Below are 18,875 nucleotides of genomic sequence, written 5' to 3'. Positions count from 1 at the left end.
AATATATATATTTTAATCTATCAACTTTAGCAAGTTTACGTCGTTTAATTATGATTTTTTTTTTCATTTACAAAATTCAATCAAGATATATTATTTAAGAGTTTAGAATGAAATTCTACTTATATTGATAAATTATTGACTAATTATTTTTTATACTTATAATATTAATATGAAGTATTTATCAACTTTATTAATAACTAATTTATCCAAGAATTTTTGCCGATGACTTTTATTAAATTTCTCATTCTTATCTATGTTTTCTTTCATGTCAAAAAAAGACTGAATTCACAATTTTACTTAAGACCTTTATCTGGTATCAATGAATATTTTGTTATTTTCGGTTAATTTGTGGTTAACCTATTGTTTAGTTGATTTAATATTAATCTACATTGTACTTCATGTAATTCTATATCTATGGTGTGCATAGCACAAGTTGTTGGAAGAGAACAACAAACATGGAAGTACAACCCCACCATAGGAATCTATTTTATAATCCGGGTTCTGAATGTTCAAGGTGTGGGCTTGGAACCATAAATTCACACCACCACACACACACACACACTCTCTCTCTCTCTAAGCAGGACCAGCTGTGGAAGTTGTTGACAATTTGAAAACTGGAAGGCAGTGAACAAACTTCGAGTTCTTCTCACTCAGTGGTTCCTCTCCAGTCACAATTCTGTTTACCATAATGGGCATGAGAAGACACTCAAAACACACCAATGATCCATTTTTTGCATCTCACCACAGAACAAGACAACACCAATGCAAACAACCAAACAATCATGTTGCCACATGTGCACAACAGAACCATTCTCCAAAATTGGCTTCTTTCACTTCCCAAAATGCTCCACCTGTGCTACTGCTACCTGCTTTTGTTGCCTTGCTGCTCCTTCTTTCTTCAATTACCCCAGCAGCATTGTGCCACACCCTTCAGGGTAACAACACTTTTAGGCCAGTCCACGAGTTGCTCAAGTTGAAGAGAGTTAGAGCTCACTTGAAGAAGATCAACAAGCCTGCTGTCAAGACAATTCAGGCATACTGACACTTTTTTATTTTTTCATTTTTCTTCTTGTAATCAAGAGTGTTCCCAACTCCCTCAATCAGAGACTAATTACTAGTTTTACTCATACTCTGACTATTGTTGACTAGATGAGTTTTGGCACATTTTTATTCTCACTTAGTTGAATAAGACTTTTGTTGATGTTGTTGCTATTGTTGAATTTGTTGTGATATTGGGGTTTTGTTATTTTGTTGCAGAGTCCAGATGGTGATTTGATAGATTGTGTTTTATCTCATCAACAGCCAGCTTTTGACCATCCTGACCTTAGAGGGCAGAAACCATTGGTAATTTGAAGCAACTCATTCATGCCACAAACAAAATGGTCTTGCTTGATTTGAAGTTTTACATGTTCACATTTTTTTGTTCTTTTGTTGTTGGTGTTGACTGAGTTTGAGCTAACATTATGGTATTCCTATATGTCTCTAGGCTATTGTTTTTTAATATGGTCTAAATAAAGGACTAAAGGGTTTAAATTTGGCATTGGATTTGACAGGATCCACCAGAGAGGCCAAAGGGAAACCACACAATTGGTGAAACCAAAAGGGTAAGTGAGAGCTTTCAGCTCTGGAGTGATTCTGGTGAAGAATGCCCCGAGGGAACTGTTCCAATCAGAAGAACAACAGAGGAGGATATTCTCAGAGCAAGTTCTATCCGAAGATTTGGAAGAAAACCAAGACATGTACGGAGAGACTCATCTGGCAGTGGCCATGAGGTTTGTGATTTGACCAAAAAAAAATTGACTTTTCCATTTTCTTCCAAAGGAATCTTTTTCTTTTTCTCTTATTTCATGGTGCCTTCCTTCACCCATTTCCCGCTATTTTCCACACCATAAAGAAAAAGAGAGACACTGCTTTTCCGTATGTGTAACATGAGTTCCAAAAACAGCAGGAACAGACAGTGAAGGGACACCACTCATAAAAGTTTGCCCTTTGTTTGCTCCAAAAAGTAAAATCTAAATCATGCTTAGATGAGGAGGCTCTTCTTGTATCTATGTTCCTTAGTGGATACCAAGCATATTAAATTAAAAAATAATTTATATATGATTACTGAATTGAAGTACTTGTTTATTGACATGTGTCTTAATTAACCCTATTGCAGCATGCAGTTGTTTTTGTGAATGGAGATCAATATTATGGAGCAAAAGCAGGCATAAACGTGTGGGCACCTAGTGTAACAGATGAGTTTGAATTCAGCTTGTCACAGATATGGGTTATTGCTGGCTCCTTTGGTAAAGATCTCAACACCATAGAAGCTGGTTGGCAGGCATGTCCCTACTTTCTTAAATATTTATCCAACTTGCACATATCTCACTTCATCCCAATGAATCGCTGCCCCAAATAATATTAGAATCAGTCCCTTTAACCAAGATTTTAAATGTGAGTCTTTTGCATGAAAAAGATATAATTAAAAATGAGATTCTACTTAAAAAATAGTAAGACAAATTTTCTAGTAGAAATTAGTCGTTGATTAAGTTAATAAATATCATGTAATAATTAAAAAAAAAGTTCACTTTATCCTTTCTTATTTTATTAATTTTCAATCTTTTTTCTTCTTCTTTTGAGTTATAAGTATCAATAGTGGCAAATGCATTTGTTTCTTTCTTATTTCCTTAACTTTTGGGTAATAAGTAATGAACATGTAAATTTTCCTTCAGGTCAGTCCACAACTTTATGGAGACAATTATCCAAGGTTCTTCACTTATTGGACTGTGAGTAATTTAATTTGCATGCTTCCTTTTGCTTCTCTTGTTTTATGCATCTTACTCTTACTGATTGATATATATATATATTATTTTCACAGACTGATGCATATCAAACAACTGGGTGCTACAACTTACTCTGTTCAGGATTTATCCAAACTAACAATAGGATAGCAATAGGTGCAGCAATCTCCCCAAGATCCACTTACAACAGAAGACAGTTTGATATTGGCTTAATGGTTTGGAAGGTGAGTGTGTATTTATTTTTCTATTGAATTCAACAATTAAAAGACAAAAGAAACAATCATCTCTTTTCTTCACTTACAAGGTTTAATTAATTTTTAGTTTGAAAGTTGGTTTCGTAATTTGAACTTTATGTTATAGTACTTGATTTTAGTTATATGCATGTGTCATAGGAAGCTTTAACATATCCTACTAGGATCTAGAATATGGTCAAACAATAATTTAATTGGTTTTTTTTTTTCTTCCCCTTTTTTTGAGTTTTTCCACATGTTATTGTTATTATTTTTTAAAATGGAAGATTCCGTTTGCTACCTTGATGGGGTCGACTTTATCTGTGTCTTTTACTTTTTTATAAAGCAATAGTTCACGCTTAATTTGCTTTTATTCTAGTCTTACCAAAAACCTAAGAAAGCTACACTTGACCATGATGCTTCTTTTTCTTGTTTCTGCCTGTGTCCAATAATAATGATAAACAAGAAGTTTAACCCATCACTATTAGTATTAATCAATTAAGCACTTCAATTTTCTACTTGAATCGTGGTTGCTACTCCACGTAGCGTGTGTGGTCTGATCTGGGTATTAGTGAATGGGTCGCACTTGGGGAAGCACGATTGGTTACTTAAAGCTAAAGGTCTTTCTGTAATAACTAGGATGAATATGTTCATGTTATGTGTTCTAACTTGAATGTTAAGGATGGATCAATGAATGTAAAATACTCGAAAATTTGAAAAAGATTTCAATTAAAATAAGTTTTTTTTTTTTTTTACTAATTTGTATACAAACTTTTAAAGTAAGAAATAAAATAAATAATATTTTTATAATTAAAATAAAACATTTTCTCACTTTTCTTTAATAAGACTTTCATTTGTTTTATAGTTTAGCTACCCGACAAAGATATTGTTGGCACTATCCATGGTGCAAGAATCCCGAAGTAACACTGGTTGGGAGGTCCAGTTACACTCTTCCGCCATGGGAGTTGGTTACTTAAGATTTCTGTTCTTTTTCCTACTAAACTACTCTTAATTTTTTTTAAAATAATGTAATCTTAGCATTTTTTCTAATTTATACCAATATTAATTTTTTATACACGTGATATAATAAAAAAATATACATATAATCATATGTAAAAAAAAATCGTGTTACTAATCTTTTTGAATAACTATATTATTGATGTAAAGTATTCTCTTATAAGTAAAAAAATAAATAAAAACTTTTTTTAAGTTTTTTTTTTCGTCTTTGGAGTATCCACTGCTGATAGTAGTGACTAATCTTCTCGCTATGTTGTTTTTTAATTTTTAAATATAAGTAAATTTTAACTATTTTTGTCTCATTTAATAATACTTTTTATAAAATATTTTTCTTTAAATGCATAACCTTTCAGTTCATTTTTTTTTACATTTATAATAAAGACAATTTATGAAAAATATAATAGGAATAATAAAATTTAATATAAATAAATAATATTATAAAACCAATTTTTTTAAGTACATTTATTTTGTTGATAACTAATTTCTATCGAAAAACTTGGTGAATTACTTTTAGTATAATCTCTCCTTCCAACTATATTTTTCATTAAAAGACAACATTACATCATTAATAAAACAAAATGACCTAATTGAACCAATTAAGTAAACAGAGAGATTAAAAGAGTATTTAACTGTTTGAATTTTATTTGTGATGTTATTTTGCAAACATGGTAACTCATTAGTGAACATTAGACACAAGTTTTGTCTTTCAATGACACTAGGTTGAAATTGTTTGCATGTAAATAGGATCCAAAGCATGGACACTGGTGGCTGGAATTTGGGTCAGGTCTACTGGTAGGGTACTGGCCAGCAAACATGTTCAGCCACTTGAGGAGCCATGCAAGTATGGTGCAATTTGGAGGAGAAATTGTGAACAGTCGTTCAAGGGGTTACCACACTGGCACCCAAATGGGGAGTGGCCATTTTGCTGAAGAAGGGTTCAGAAAAGCAGCATATTTTAGAAACTTGCAAGTGGTTGATTGGGACAATAACTTGATCCCTCTTAGAAACATTCACCACTTGGCTGACCATTCCAATTGCTATAACATAAGGCAGGGCACCAACACTGTTTGGGGAACTTACTTTTACTATGGAGGGCCTGGAAGGAATGTTAAATGCCCTTGAAGAATTTTAAATACCACCTAATATAGATTATAGAGGCTTAATTTCTTTGTTACATGTATGTCTTCTTTCTTACAATTTTTTTAGGTTAATTATTAATTTGGTACATGTACTTAATTTTGTTTTTATTTGGCACTGCTAAAGTTTTGTCTTAGATTATTTGGTTCAGTTGGATTTTTTTAGGTAAGTAATGTCTAGCTAATAATTATTTTTACTAAAGATTAAATTGAGACAAATGTACTTTATTATTTTGATCTTATTCATAAAAATGGTAGGTTTTAATCTCTAATTACATAAATTTAATGCATTTTAGTTACGGTTGATAATTATATTTTTATTAAAAAAAATTATCTGATACCAACATAAACGTGACACAATATTTTTTATTAAATAATATTTTTTATTTATATTATAAATATAATATATGTTGATAAATAGTTAAAAGGTGTAAATATAAACTACAGTGATACACAATATATATTATGGAATCTAATTCAAAATGAAAACTAAAATTATATATATATATATATATATATATATATATATATATTAAATAGATTCACATATATACATATATTATATCTATAATAATATTTTTTTATATATCACTTTATATAAAATTTTCTTGTAATATTATTGTTGCTAAAAAAATTTTTCTACAATTTAACATGTCAAAAAACTTTTAGCGGTACTCTTAATAACAATGTTAGTAATAGTATTAGAGACCAAAATATGTTAAATTGATTCTTTAAAAAACAAAACTTACAATTTGTACATATTTTATACGACCAAAACCGTAAAGTATGAATAAGTAGATAACTATATGAATAAAAAAAAATTCCTGTAAAAAAAATATTTTATTTCAGGGGTTTTACTTTATTTACAGGCTCCACGTGCTTTGCTTATATAACATGTTTTTCGCCATAAATATTTTATTTTTCACTAAGAAATTAGAGAGTTTACTTTGACTTTCGCGTAGGGATGATGTAAATCTAAGAAGCGGTGCAGTATCTTACTATCTTTAAATTCAAAAGAGTTATGATCTTTAAATACTCAATATTTTTAAATATCTCATCATACTTCTCATTATTTTTTTCTTATCTTAATATTAATGTCACCTATTATATTAATATTTTTTTATCCTCTCACACGACATGTTCAGTAACATTTAAGGTGCCTGAAAAAATCAATTTAGAATTCAAAAGGATAATTAAGCTTACTTTGATTTTTGGGATGATACGAGGGGGTGAGTGTCTCTTACTCTCCATGTTTCTTTCCCTTGTGAAATTCGAAAAGATGTTAAACATTGTGAATGACGAAGTTGACTGTGACCAATGGGCCTAGCATTGGTGCATGCAATATCAATTTTCCTTTCTTCTGAAACAAAACCCGATGCGTATTTTAGTGTGGGTATCCATCATTTGTGGCATTGCATGTGAGGGGGAAGAAACAAGCATGCTAAGCTGGTGTAAACAAATCTCCAAGACTTTGTTGGGAACAAAATTTTTTTCTTTTCTTTTACACACTAATGATGATGAAAAACATGTTAAAATAATATCATAAGTAAAATAGGAAAAGATTACATAAATTTATTTAACCTGATTCAGTCTCTCATATCTACATCCACAAGGATAATCATTATTTATCTCAAAATATAATGCATATATCTGAAAATCCTTCTTTCAAGTTTTGTGGATTAAACTTAAAAATTCATTTCTCACAAGTTTTATGAGTGAAACTTGGAAACCCCTTCCTCATAAATTTTCTGACAAAACTTGAAAACCTTCATTCACAAATTTTCTGACAAAACTTGGAAACTCTCCTTCATATGACCTCCTCTCACATTTAAAGTGGTGATCCCCTCTATAAGTCAGGTAATTCTTCTTATCTCAAGAGTCTCTATTTATTGACCTAACATCACAATCTTAAAAAAAGAAATAAATATCTAAAATAAATATAATATATTTCAATTCTAAACAATATTCTAAAAGAATAATATCTTTTAAAATCTAAATAATATTTTAGATATTTGAATTTAAAGTTTTGAATTATTTTTCTTAACAGACTTGCTACTGAACCTTCTATGCTTTGTTTTTGGAATTTCAACCCCAAAAACAAACAAAACAAAAATGAATAATAATATTTTAACGGGCTAGGATAATAATCATTGGACTTGGTGTTACATTCGATGACCCTCTCTGTGTTGTGTAGTGTCTCCCATTAATCTTTTACACAAACACAACAATCTTTTTGATCAAAATTAAACGTAGAAGTTTATTAGTTCTTGCATAAGTGTTCTCACAAAAACTCACTCTTTATACTCATGCATATATATACACTATAATTTCACCTAATAATAATAATATAAAAACATAAAATTATAACAATGGTTTTAAAGGCTCGTTAACATATTTATATTGCCTTATTTATAAGCTTTACATAAAACATCACATATGCAAGTTTTTAGGTCAGGTCATTCCTTCAAACATGTCAAGATAGATCTTAAAAATTGACCTATAACAAATTAAAAGATGGTCTCAAGCTTTGTAATTTTGAGCCAAATTAGGCTTAAACTTACCAAAGTTTAACTTAGTCTTCCACCCCTAGTCATAGGGAATTATATTGAGATAAATGTACAAAGGATGACTTTAATAACATGATTGGGTTATAAAGTGATATAAATCATATAATAAAGGTGTGTTTGATTTCTATTTTTAAATTTTGTTTTAGTTTTTGAAATTATGAATATATTTCTATTTTTTATTTTCAAACATTTTTTCTGAAAATAATATACAAAATTTAATAGATTTTAGATGAAAACATAATTATTAAATAGTGTAGATTTGTTTTTTGAAAAAAAAACTAAAATCAAATAGTGGAAAAAACAAGGACTAACACTTTTTTCTTAATAGAAAAATTGCGTGTATCTATAAAACGCTACTTATCTCTCACAATGATTTTTTATCCATAGTAAAAAAGATAGTAGGGATGGGATGCTCCTTAGTAAAATAATTCTCGATAATGGTGTCATTTCGTTTTACTCACTACTTTTGGTATTTTGTATAAAATAAATAACTAAAGCATTAGTTTCATAAAAAAAGAATAGTTAAATTAATTAGTATTATTAATAATGACATAAATTTAAATTTCACTCTTAAAAATACAAAATTAAATGATTTAAGATATATATATATATTTTTAATTTAATGACATTACTCGTTTTTTTTACCAATAAATACAGCGAGTTTTGAAAAGTCAAAATGATTGCAAATCAAATTTAATTTAAACTATATAGCATATTAGCATCTACTTATATATATAAAAAAAAAAAAAAAAAATGAGCCAGTGTCTCGTCTTGTAAATAGATTTTATAATAAGTTAAAAAATATAAAGAAATTTTGACAAATAATATATTTAAAAAAGCCTATTTATATAATTTAAAAAAATACACTCGCTTATTTCTTGTACAAATTACTGGAAGTACTAATTAATAACACTTCTGCAATATAGTAGTATCCAATCAAGTAGAAGCTTGATACATGTTAAAGTTTAAAACAATATAATATTATAATCATTTTCTGTGCCAATTATTATACCAAAATAAAACTAAAGTATTTATTAATTAGTTAATAAAAATTCTTATCTGTGCTCTCATTTTTATTATATTTTTCTAATGAACTCTCCGGTAAACATTTTTTGTTACCAAATTGTCCACTTTATTTATTTTTCCCATTGATCCTTCTAAAGTTCATTTTCTTTTACCGTATTCCTTTTTACCCTTTTTGAATTAAGTTTAATTCCAACATTCCAAAAAAGTATATCAAATATCAAAAATATAATTCACAATATACACTACAATCTTTTTTTTTTATAAAAAAAAGTATAATTCGACCATAGTATGCATATTTAATTAAAAAATTTCTCCATTTTAAACTCTGCAATCAAGTTTTTTACGGCGCATTAGCAATAGCTAAAAATATGTAGTTTAATATAATTAGTTACCAAATAATTTTTTTTTTATAAAAACTAAAATAAGAAAGAAATGTGTAATTTTTCATGGGAATAAACATATTTAAGCCGTACAAATTTAACAAGGTTGGCAGTAGACACATCACTGAGTTTCATTTTTTATACACTGTCGATTAGAAATCATCTTAAATGTGATTTTTAAAATAATTATTCTAAAGTCAACAATTTTCAATTAAATAACAATTCATAATTGAATGACAATGTAGGAAACCTTTATAGTGTCTGCATATTCCAATTAAATTACACACAGAAAACTAACAAATACAACGCAACACGCAATAATGTGAGAAAAGACCTAGTGTATCACCACCTCACACAACTACAATGGAGACACATTGCAAAAGGAGACAATTGATCACAATGATTCAATGTGATACCTGCAACTCAGAGTTTTCACCGATAAACGAACCAAACCTCGCTCAGTAATGCACTTGATTAAAGTTTAAACGGTGTGATATCATCTACTGCTAAAAAATTTGGTCATAGACAAAAGTCGGTATATTTGTAGGCACAATTAAAATGAAAGGTTGAAATTAAAAGTGGCACTGGTTTCTGAATAGCCAGAAGGGCCAAGAGAAGAAAGCAAGGAACACATAAAACAATGGAAGCACAGATATACAAAAAACGGTCTTAGGTTCAAGAGTTGAAGTAGTATGTACAGAGTCTTATATCCGAACTCTATCCTCGTCCCTATGAATGGGAAAAAAAAAATGGAAGCACAGATATACTAAAAAGGGCAACCTAATGCACAAGACTCCCACTAATTAAGGTCTGGAGAGGATAGATTTACACAACCTTACCCGGTTGAGAGGAGGGACAATTTTCAGAATTTGAAGCCTTGATCTCATCTACAAGATAGCCACATTATCAGTGTGGAAAGGCTTGCCCTCTATGGATTCAAAGAGATAAGTTGTTAAAAATTAAATGGAGCAAAATAAAGGAGTGGGGAGTAAAGCTTACTTAAACAAGGACAAGTGCCAGTTGGGTGATAACATTCTTGTCTCATAAGATCAGACAGAAAGAGTTTAGAATTGCAAGACTGCAGTAGTTGGTTCTAACTTCAAGTGCCATCAGTTGTCAAACATGAATTTCAAAAGGACATTCAAGCAACATTGGGTACAGATGGCTCAATGGAACAGTCACTCAGTTCTGCAACACCATTGTCTATAAATTTAATGAGATCTTCAGGTGTGTTGATCTGAGATGTGTATGCTTTCATATCATTGAGGTCCACCAAATCACTCATTGAAGTGCTCTCAAAATCAGAGGACAAGTGAGATTGCTCATGTATCATAGTATATGTTCTTCCTACATGCATGCATAATTTGGAAAACCTGGGATCTAAAAATGCTTTGATCACATCCACAACACAATCTTGATTTCCTTCTAGAGCATGCATGTGTTTCATCTCTGATGCAATCTTCCTTAAGCACCCAAGATTCATGGATAAATGCTGAGCAATTGTTGATGAACTTCCGGTGGTACTTCCGTATCTTCTATTTATATAACGCAGTATAACCAAGTTGGCCAAGGCGAAGTATGACATGAAAGTAAAGAAGTCATAAAAATTCATCCCTGTTTTTAAGAATAAAATCAGTTTAACTTATAACCAGCTATGACATTCTCGATATTCAAATGTAGTTTCAAACAAACTTGGTATAAAATTTGTCTTGTGGCTAAACAAACTAGTGAAATTAATATTAAAAAAAAAACACCTTGTTTCAAAATTGATCGTTAGAAAATCCTCTAACAATGGACAAATCAACCTATGATGACCATTGATTTTTATTTTAATTTAATTATTTAGTTAGATCTTGAATTTAAGATGTCCACAATCACATTAGTTTGCCCCAACAGCATATGAAAATTCATAATACATGGTAGGAAAAAGCAATCAAGCCAGCATATACTGCACCTGTGTTAGCAGCAAGATTGCGCTGGCAGAGACCTTCAAAATCATCACATATATCCTTGATGTCTTCTATGTATTCCTTGGCCTCATTGTAGTCCCTTAAAAGTAAATTCCACTGCCATAATATGAGAACTCATCAGATTAACTTTGTTAAATTATCCTTGAGCTTGACTCTCAAATATGTTTTTGATTGCATTCTCAATTTACCACCCAAGAAAGGTTATAGCCATTGAACCAATTGTGGTTTATAGATATAGTATCCTCCTGATAGCATAAGATACACCATCAAATGATTAGATCATATAAAATATCATGGACAAAATCATCTGAGGATAAATCAGTCTGCACAACCTACGAAGCAAACAGTATCAATGCATTTTTTGGGGCCAAACGAAATGTGAATGTAAGTATTAAACAAAATTGTAACTTATTTCAAATATCAAAATGTTCCTTGTTTAAAGGGACTGTAGGACAGCCTTTCAAAATCAAGCAGGAATATGACGGCAATTTAGATAATGAACCAGAACATACCAAATTATGAACTTGATGATACCATCCGCTGGGAACAAATATAATTTCACCTGCATCTTGTGTGCATTCTAACCAGATAGCCTGCATACACAGACACCCACTGAAGGCTGAAGCAGAAAAGTGTAATTGAAAACAATAAAATTTATGACAAAATGCAAACTAGAAATTTACCTTGTTAAAACAAGGAAATTTTGAGTTTGATACTTCATCAAAGATATTATATACACAATTTTTCATATTCCTGAATCAAAGTTGAAATGAACTTAGTTTTGACAACTAAGCAAAACAAACAAGACATCAAACCCCACCTCCCATGAAAAGCACACACGAAAAAGAAAGAATTATTCTTTTTATACAGAGTGAACCAAAAGAAAGAAAGAAAGTGAGAGGAATGAAGGATTTTCATCTTCCAAGAATAAAAAGTAGTTTGGTGAACATGGAGATCAATAGTAAATCATAGCTGATCAGTAATTTGAGAAAAGACCAGGTATTGATAGATCTAAATAGATTTTTTTTTTTATCAGTGTCCAAATTCCTATTCAGAAAAAAAATACAATTAATTTTTATTTACAATGCATTCATGCCTGTCAAATACAAGATGACACTGGGAAGGATCTAGAAAAAGCCATCTCTTCTTTCCACAGACATTTGCTGACCAGCTATAGGACCTGAAAACATCAGCATGAAGAGGAGTCCAAGATCCTGCCAGAATAAGAAAGCAATAGGTTACTGATGGGGTTTTCATCTCGCTGTAAAGGGAAGTGCAATATAATCCGATGTGCATCGCTACTAGAAGAATTTATTACAAATATAATCACACCTTTCACCCCCATGTAAACAAATCGATAGTCAGAGCAACATATTTCCTCATTTTGATGGTTTGTGTCAGAATCAATATGAATTCTGAAGTTATCAAGATACAGGTTGAGCCAGTCATCACAAAAGAACATTGGAGTGATATACGCTACATATTCAGGATATTCCTGCCAGAGTGAGAAAAAAGGATTAAGCAAAACATCATCCATACTAGCAAGAATATAAAACATTTGGCATAACAAGGATGCTCAATGCTAACAGGACCAAACATCCTAATTATTTATTAAATTCCATTTACTCTTCCTAATGCTATGCGATCCACAACCTCACAAATTGATTACACAGAGAGCTTGCACAAGCAACAAATAGCAAAATGAACACCTAAAAAAGTAAAAATTCTATTAACAATTAGATTTCAGGTAAAGCTACAATACCAATAGAAAATCACCTGCACAAAGGCCTTTAAGAAGCAAAAGTGAATGGGAGTGTTGAGTGATCAACTTTTGTTATTTACAATGCACAACCACCCCTGCTTCCCAAGTCTAAGCATCATTCAGATTCATAATGTGAATGATGACATTTAGAAAAAACAGAACGCAACTTTTACACCAAGTTTGCTTACCCCTTATAAATGGAAACAAATTCCCTGCATTAACACATTCACGCATTCATGAATTGGATGAAAATCAGACAGTTCCCATGTTAGAAAATATTTTAAGTTAGATTTTTCGAGAGTTTTTTTTATTCAACGAGTCCAACTAGTTGAATGTGGGAATGCAGGAAAAATGAGTTTTTTGTCCAGGAACACCAAATTGACCCTTCAAAGATTACTTACACTCTGAAAAGATAGGATATGAGCTACATTAATCAATATAGAAGCGATGAAAAGCTAAAAGACACACCTTTACAAAATGCCAATCCTTTAAATACGGTACAGATTCAGAGGAACCACCACTTGCTCCATTTTCATCATTACATTGAGCAGCAGAAGCCTCAAGTTGAAGGCAACGTCCTATAAAATCTGAAACCAACATCTCCTCTCTTTTCTGATCAGTGAATTCTCTGGTGTCACAATCAGCAACCTTCCTTCGACAAAATTTTAATCAGGAACTAAAGCAATCATTTCCCTTTACAATAATCCCTCATAAGCACTATCAAACCATAGAAGTATCAACTATGACATTCCAGAATAAAGAGTAGTATTCATAACATATTAACATCGCAACTTAAATTAAATACCTGAACTTTAGAAGGCCCAAAATGAGTGGAGAAAAAATGGAAGTTGGGTTGGCCCTGAAGTGTGACCCAGTCAGTGGAAGCTCTCCAATGATGAGGGTCCATTAGCCCAGTGAGAACCACGGGCTGGTTCTTCTCCATATATCTCTCCACAAATTCAGTGTAACTCAGTTCCTTCCCATTCACCCTCTCTATTTGCCCCTTTACATTGATACCCATACTCGTGCCCTCGCACGGTTCACAACATGCTTCTGTCTCCACGAGAACCAGGAAGAAAGAAGAAGAAGAGGAAGAACTTCAGGATCTTACATAACACTGGGCCTCGCTTCTGTTACTGGGCTGAAACCAGAACTAGGCCTACACAATGTGGCTTGGCCCATGATATCAACAATATTTTTTTTAATCTCTTTCAAAATTCGTAGGCCGATGATAAACACACCTCCACTCTCATATAAACACATCCCTTTTTTAAAAAAATATATATAAAATGTCTAAATTATCCTTTTAAAAAAAAAATCCTAAATTTACACCTCCCTTCCCCGCACCCCCCTTCCCTGCACCCCACACTCCACACCCCTCTTCTTCTCAAAGTCTCTTTCCGCTCAATGTCATTAAGCAATATATTTTTACAGTCATTCTGAATAGAAAAAAAAGGACTAGTACCACCATAACCAGCATAAGAAAGGCTCTTTTACAATCATTAGCATTCCGGAAAGTACTTTTACAGTCATTAGCATTCCGGAAAGTACTTTCCGGAATAGTAAAATTATTGTTCATATAATTCCGGAAAGAACTTTCCGTAATAGTAACTTTAATATTATGGAAAGTACTTTCCGGAATTATGTAACAAAACATTTCCGGAAAATACTTTCCGGAATAAGAATTTAATATTATGGAAAGTATTTTCCGGAATATTTTTATATAATTCCGGAAAGAACTTTCCGTAACAGTAAGAAGAAGAAGAGGAGTGACAGAAAGAGAAAGAAGAGGGGTGTGCGAGGTGCGGGAAAAAAAAAAAAGAAGAGTGCTAGAAAGAGAAAGAAGAGGGGTGCGCAATGTCAGCAGGTGATCTTGTAAGAGAAAGACTCTTACTTGTTCTATGGAAAGAAATACTAGTACAAAAATGACTTTTAAAATCGGAGTTTTAAAATCAGTCATAAGGTAGCCATTTTAAAAGTGACGCGGTGGCCTGTACAGCAACAGAACGGCCCCAGAACGCCCCGTTCTGCAAGAAGAACGGCCTGTACTGCTTTCAGTACATCCCGTACTACAAGCAGAACGACCTGTACTGCTTGCAGAACGGGACGTACTTCTTGCAGAACGGGTCGTTCTGAAAGCAGAACGGGCCGTTCTGGAAGCAGTACAGGCCGTTCTGGTGCCGTTCCAGACTAAAGTTTACATGCAGATACAGGATAAGGGGGTGCGGGAAAGGGAGGTGCGGGGAAGGGAGGTGTAAATTTAGGAATTTCATTTTTTTTAAAAGGGTAATTTAGACATTATATATATATTTTTTTAAAAAGGGGTGTGTTTATACGAGAGTGGAGGTATGTTTATTATCTGCCAAATTCGTATTCTATCTTTCTCTTCACACCCCTCATCCTCTTCTCCACCCTTGGCAAAATGGGTCGTGATTCACAGCCCGTAAAAAATTGACAAGTCAAACTTATGATTTTAACTTGTCAAGTTCGTCAATTCGTAGGGTTAAATTGCGGGTTGACGTGTTGTAATCCGTTAGCCCGTATTTGAGATTCTTGTTAAAAAAAATAGTAATTTATGAATTTATAATTTGATTTTGATTTTATTATAAGTGAACTAATTTTTATTTGATTTTGTTGTAAGTTTGTAATTTATTTTTGTTAAATATATATTATGCATAATATGTATATGTATTTTCAATTTCATGTAGTTATATTTATTTATTTGTAGTAGTTTTTCATTTGAACATAAGATATATTTTTTTACAATTTTTTTAGTGATATATGGGCTGGTTTGTCGGCTCGCCAGCCCGCCTTTAGGCAGGGTAGACCAACATTCTCAACCCATTTTTTAATGACAACTCAATCCATTTTTGGCAGGCCATTGACGGGTCAACCTGACCTATTTTTTACCCCTAATTTAGAGTTGCAACCATTTTGAATTCATATGTAAGAGTGGTCTAATTTTTTTTTTTAGGGGAGTGGTCTAATTTTTTTAAAACATATATAATTATAACAATTTTATATCATGTTAATAATAAATTAAAATTATTATTTTTTATGTTTAAATATGAAAATGTCATATGATTATAAAGTCTTATTATTTTTATTGTTAGTTTATTTTCTGTGTATTACATTAATAAAAAAATAAAATATATTTTTTGTCTCTATAAATTTTTTTAATATTTGAGTTTAGTCTCTCAAAAATATTGATCCTTCTAATTGGGAAATACATAACTTTTTGATCTTCAAAATTATTTATATAGCACTTTATAATAAATAATAGTATAGAAATAAATTGAATGAAAAATATAGTATATCCTTTCAAGATTTGTTAGTATTATTTTTTTAAGGTAACAAAATATGTAATTTTTAATTAAAAGTTTAATTCATCATTTGAACTCTAAACTGTTTAGGAATCTTTTATTGCGTCCCTAAATTAAAAAAATTGTAATTAAGTCCTTTAACTTTTTTATACTTTTGTAATTTAGTTCATAAGGTTAAAATTTTATTTACAAATAATGAAACATGACATAATATTTTTTATATTACACATACATAGCCATAACATATTACTATTTTATCTATCTCATATATAACATGTTTTAATTTGTTAGTAAAAATTATATATGTAATCTCCTTAATCATAAAAATTATGGAATAGTAAAAAAAAATTAATAAGTAGAGTTTAAAATCTAATACATATGGAAGATGACATATAATAATATGGTTGTTTGAGTGTATGAGGATATTAAAAATATTTTGTCAAATTTCATGGATAATAAATAAACCTCTAATCTCAAAATTTAAATTATAAAAAGATAAAAGACTTGACTACAATTTTTTTTTAGTTTAGGGACCTAATTAAGATTTTCTAAAACAAAATTTGGGACCAAATAATATAAAGTTTATTTGAATATATATGTATATATAAAGTCTCATATTTATCATTTTTTTTAAGACTCATGAAATGTTAAGATCAACACAACTTTAAACACTCTTTACACTTATCTCTTTTTTGTGTGTCCCCAATTTCGCTTTGTCAAAATACACAAAAAAAATTAATTTGTAAAAATAGGTTATGCATATCAAACAATCACAAATTACCATGAATAGCGTGATTTTACTGATTTTACAATAAATAACAAGAATTCATACCAATAACTAATGAATTGTAATTTATTAACAATGCAAAAGTATTTTACATGGTTGGTACATAACTAATAAGCTCAATTAGTTTTCACCTAATATAATTTTATTAAAAAAATAGAAAAAAATGTGGAGTTGGAAATATTAAAAAAGGGTGTTAATATCATATGGCCTAGAATGATATTAGGAATCTTTAAAATCTTCTAACACTTTTTGATCATTGGCTCTCATTAATTGGTCAAAAGATATAAAGATTAGTCTTTTTATACATGTGAGTGAGAGATTATTTAAGGCTTTTGTGACATGATTTGAACATCTTATTGAACATCTTATTGAACTCACAAATAAGAGTAGTTTTTTTTTTTTTTAAGAATATCTCATACTTCTCAAGATTCCTTGAATTTAGACCATTAATGCATGATATCTAACAAAGAAGGTGTTAAGATAATTAAAACATATATAATTCTTCATTTACCATATATTATTATAGAGCATGTATATTGTTAATGTCTAAGTAAGAAGTTTATTTAGTATTTCGATCACAATTTTTTATGTTGATTCTAGAGGAGTGCATGTACGTGCAACTAATCTAATAAAGTGAATGATGTATACTTTTGGTTTCAATTCATCTCTCCTCCATGCATCAATCTTGCATGAGAGGATGTATTGTAAGAGATCATCCAATAACACTTGTGTATCTCCCTAAAGATAGTCTGACAGAGTCTAATTTGAATGTCTCATGCTTGTGTGGTAAAAGTATGTGTGTGTATTTGTTATGTATTGAATGACAATCACAACTTCAGAGTACTTATTTATGTTAAATTCTTTTTTTTAGAAATTATTTGATAGGTTTTTCGAGATACTTGAGACTATATTTTATCAAAAGATGGTTACGAAAGTCAATGATGTTTAGATCTACATGCAAGACTCAATAAGACTCACATAGACAAACATTACAACATATTGTACGCATCAAAGGAAAAGAAGGATTCACACATATTTAAAAGATTTTCATTGTAGTTGTATTATATAATGAGTATGTTGACTTATTTCCGTTTGTATAATATTTTTGTCTCATATTTTATTCATGAGTTATTCAACTATTAAAGTTATTTGAAACGAATAAAAATTATACACTAAAATTAACTAAATTAAATAAATTCATATGAATATTTTATTTAACAAACTGTTCAATTCATAAAAGTTATCAAATTATTTAATCATAAATTAATATTAAACACAAATAATAAATACAATATCTATACTATGAAAATTAGATTTTAGAAAATTTTATGGATCTCTCACCTCTTTCAATTTATCTTTTAAATTTTAAGTTTTAAATTAAATTAAATATTTTTTTAATAATTATCAATATAAGTTTAAAAAATATTTATTTATTACAAATTTTAATTATAATATAATTTATATATTCAGAAGTATTTATTTATTTAAAAAATTATATAAAATAAATATTTATCTTGTCCATTGCATATATTAAAAACAATTGTCTTAATTTGTATATATAAAAAGATTTTTAATAAGAGTATTTTTAAAAATTGCTTTCTAGCAAAAAGAAACTATAAATTTTTGTTCAACAAAAATATTTTAGAAAAAAAATTAAATTCTCATTTATTTTATTATATAATTTATCTTTATTTTAAATTAAATTAAATTTTAAAAATAAAATATTAATTATGAAAATAGTATTATATTAATTATATTATATTATATTATAAATTACTTATTAAAAATAAAAATATATTATACATATTAAAAGTATTTATTTATTATAAATTTGAACTATATAAAACAAACATTTATCCAACTTACTAATATATCAGGTTATCTTAATTCTGAA

The 18,875-nt window shown here is 29.8% G+C and overlaps 2 protein-coding genes across 5 annotated transcripts; one reads left to right on the top strand and one right to left on the bottom strand.

Annotated features, from left to right (window-relative positions):
* Positions 1-441: 441 nt before the first annotated feature.
* Positions 442-5,336, top strand: LOC109808517 (protein neprosin). Its single transcript, XM_020371553.3, has 7 exons — positions 442-1,033; positions 1,258-1,344; positions 1,554-1,772; positions 2,159-2,323; positions 2,715-2,768; positions 2,861-3,007; positions 4,775-5,336. The coding sequence occupies exons 1-7, from the start codon at positions 689-691 to the stop codon at positions 5,150-5,152; spliced, it is 1,395 nt and encodes a 464-aa protein (XP_020227142.1). The 5' UTR covers positions 442-688; the 3' UTR covers positions 5,153-5,336.
* Positions 5,337-9,368: 4,032 nt separating this feature from the next.
* LOC109809111 (2-oxoglutarate (2OG) and Fe(II)-dependent oxygenase superfamily protein) lies at positions 9,369-13,993 on the bottom strand. 4 transcript variants are annotated; one of them, XR_002240650.3, is made up of 10 exons: positions 13,677-13,993; positions 13,340-13,519; positions 12,442-12,604; positions 12,206-12,323; positions 11,793-11,862; positions 11,622-11,702; positions 11,298-11,354; positions 11,094-11,205; positions 10,139-10,753; positions 9,369-10,026 (listed from the first exon to the last, which is right to left on the bottom strand). XR_002240650.3 is itself a non-coding variant. In XM_020372340.3 (9 exons), the coding sequence occupies exons 1-9, from the start codon at positions 13,890-13,892 to the stop codon at positions 10,281-10,283; spliced, it is 1,470 nt and encodes a 489-aa protein (XP_020227929.1). In that variant the 5' UTR covers positions 13,893-13,993; the 3' UTR covers positions 9,369-10,280. The 4 variants fall into 4 exon arrangements, 3 of the variants coding, with proteins under 3 accessions (XP_020227929.1, XP_082932764.1, XP_020227930.1); XM_020372340.3 differs by having other exon boundaries at positions 9,369-10,753; XM_083076638.1 differs by having other exon boundaries at positions 9,369-10,753; positions 13,340-13,588; positions 13,677-13,817.
* Positions 13,994-18,875: the final 4,882 nt, after the last annotated feature.

The sequence above is a fragment of the Cajanus cajan genome, chromosome 6, assembly GCF_000230855.2.
Source record: "Cajanus cajan strain Asha chromosome 6, NIPB_CcT2T_4, whole genome shotgun sequence".
In the NCBI taxonomy this organism is placed as follows: domain Eukaryota; kingdom Viridiplantae; phylum Streptophyta; class Magnoliopsida; order Fabales; family Fabaceae; genus Cajanus; species Cajanus cajan.
This window is presented reverse-complemented; position numbering and strand designations above follow the sequence as displayed.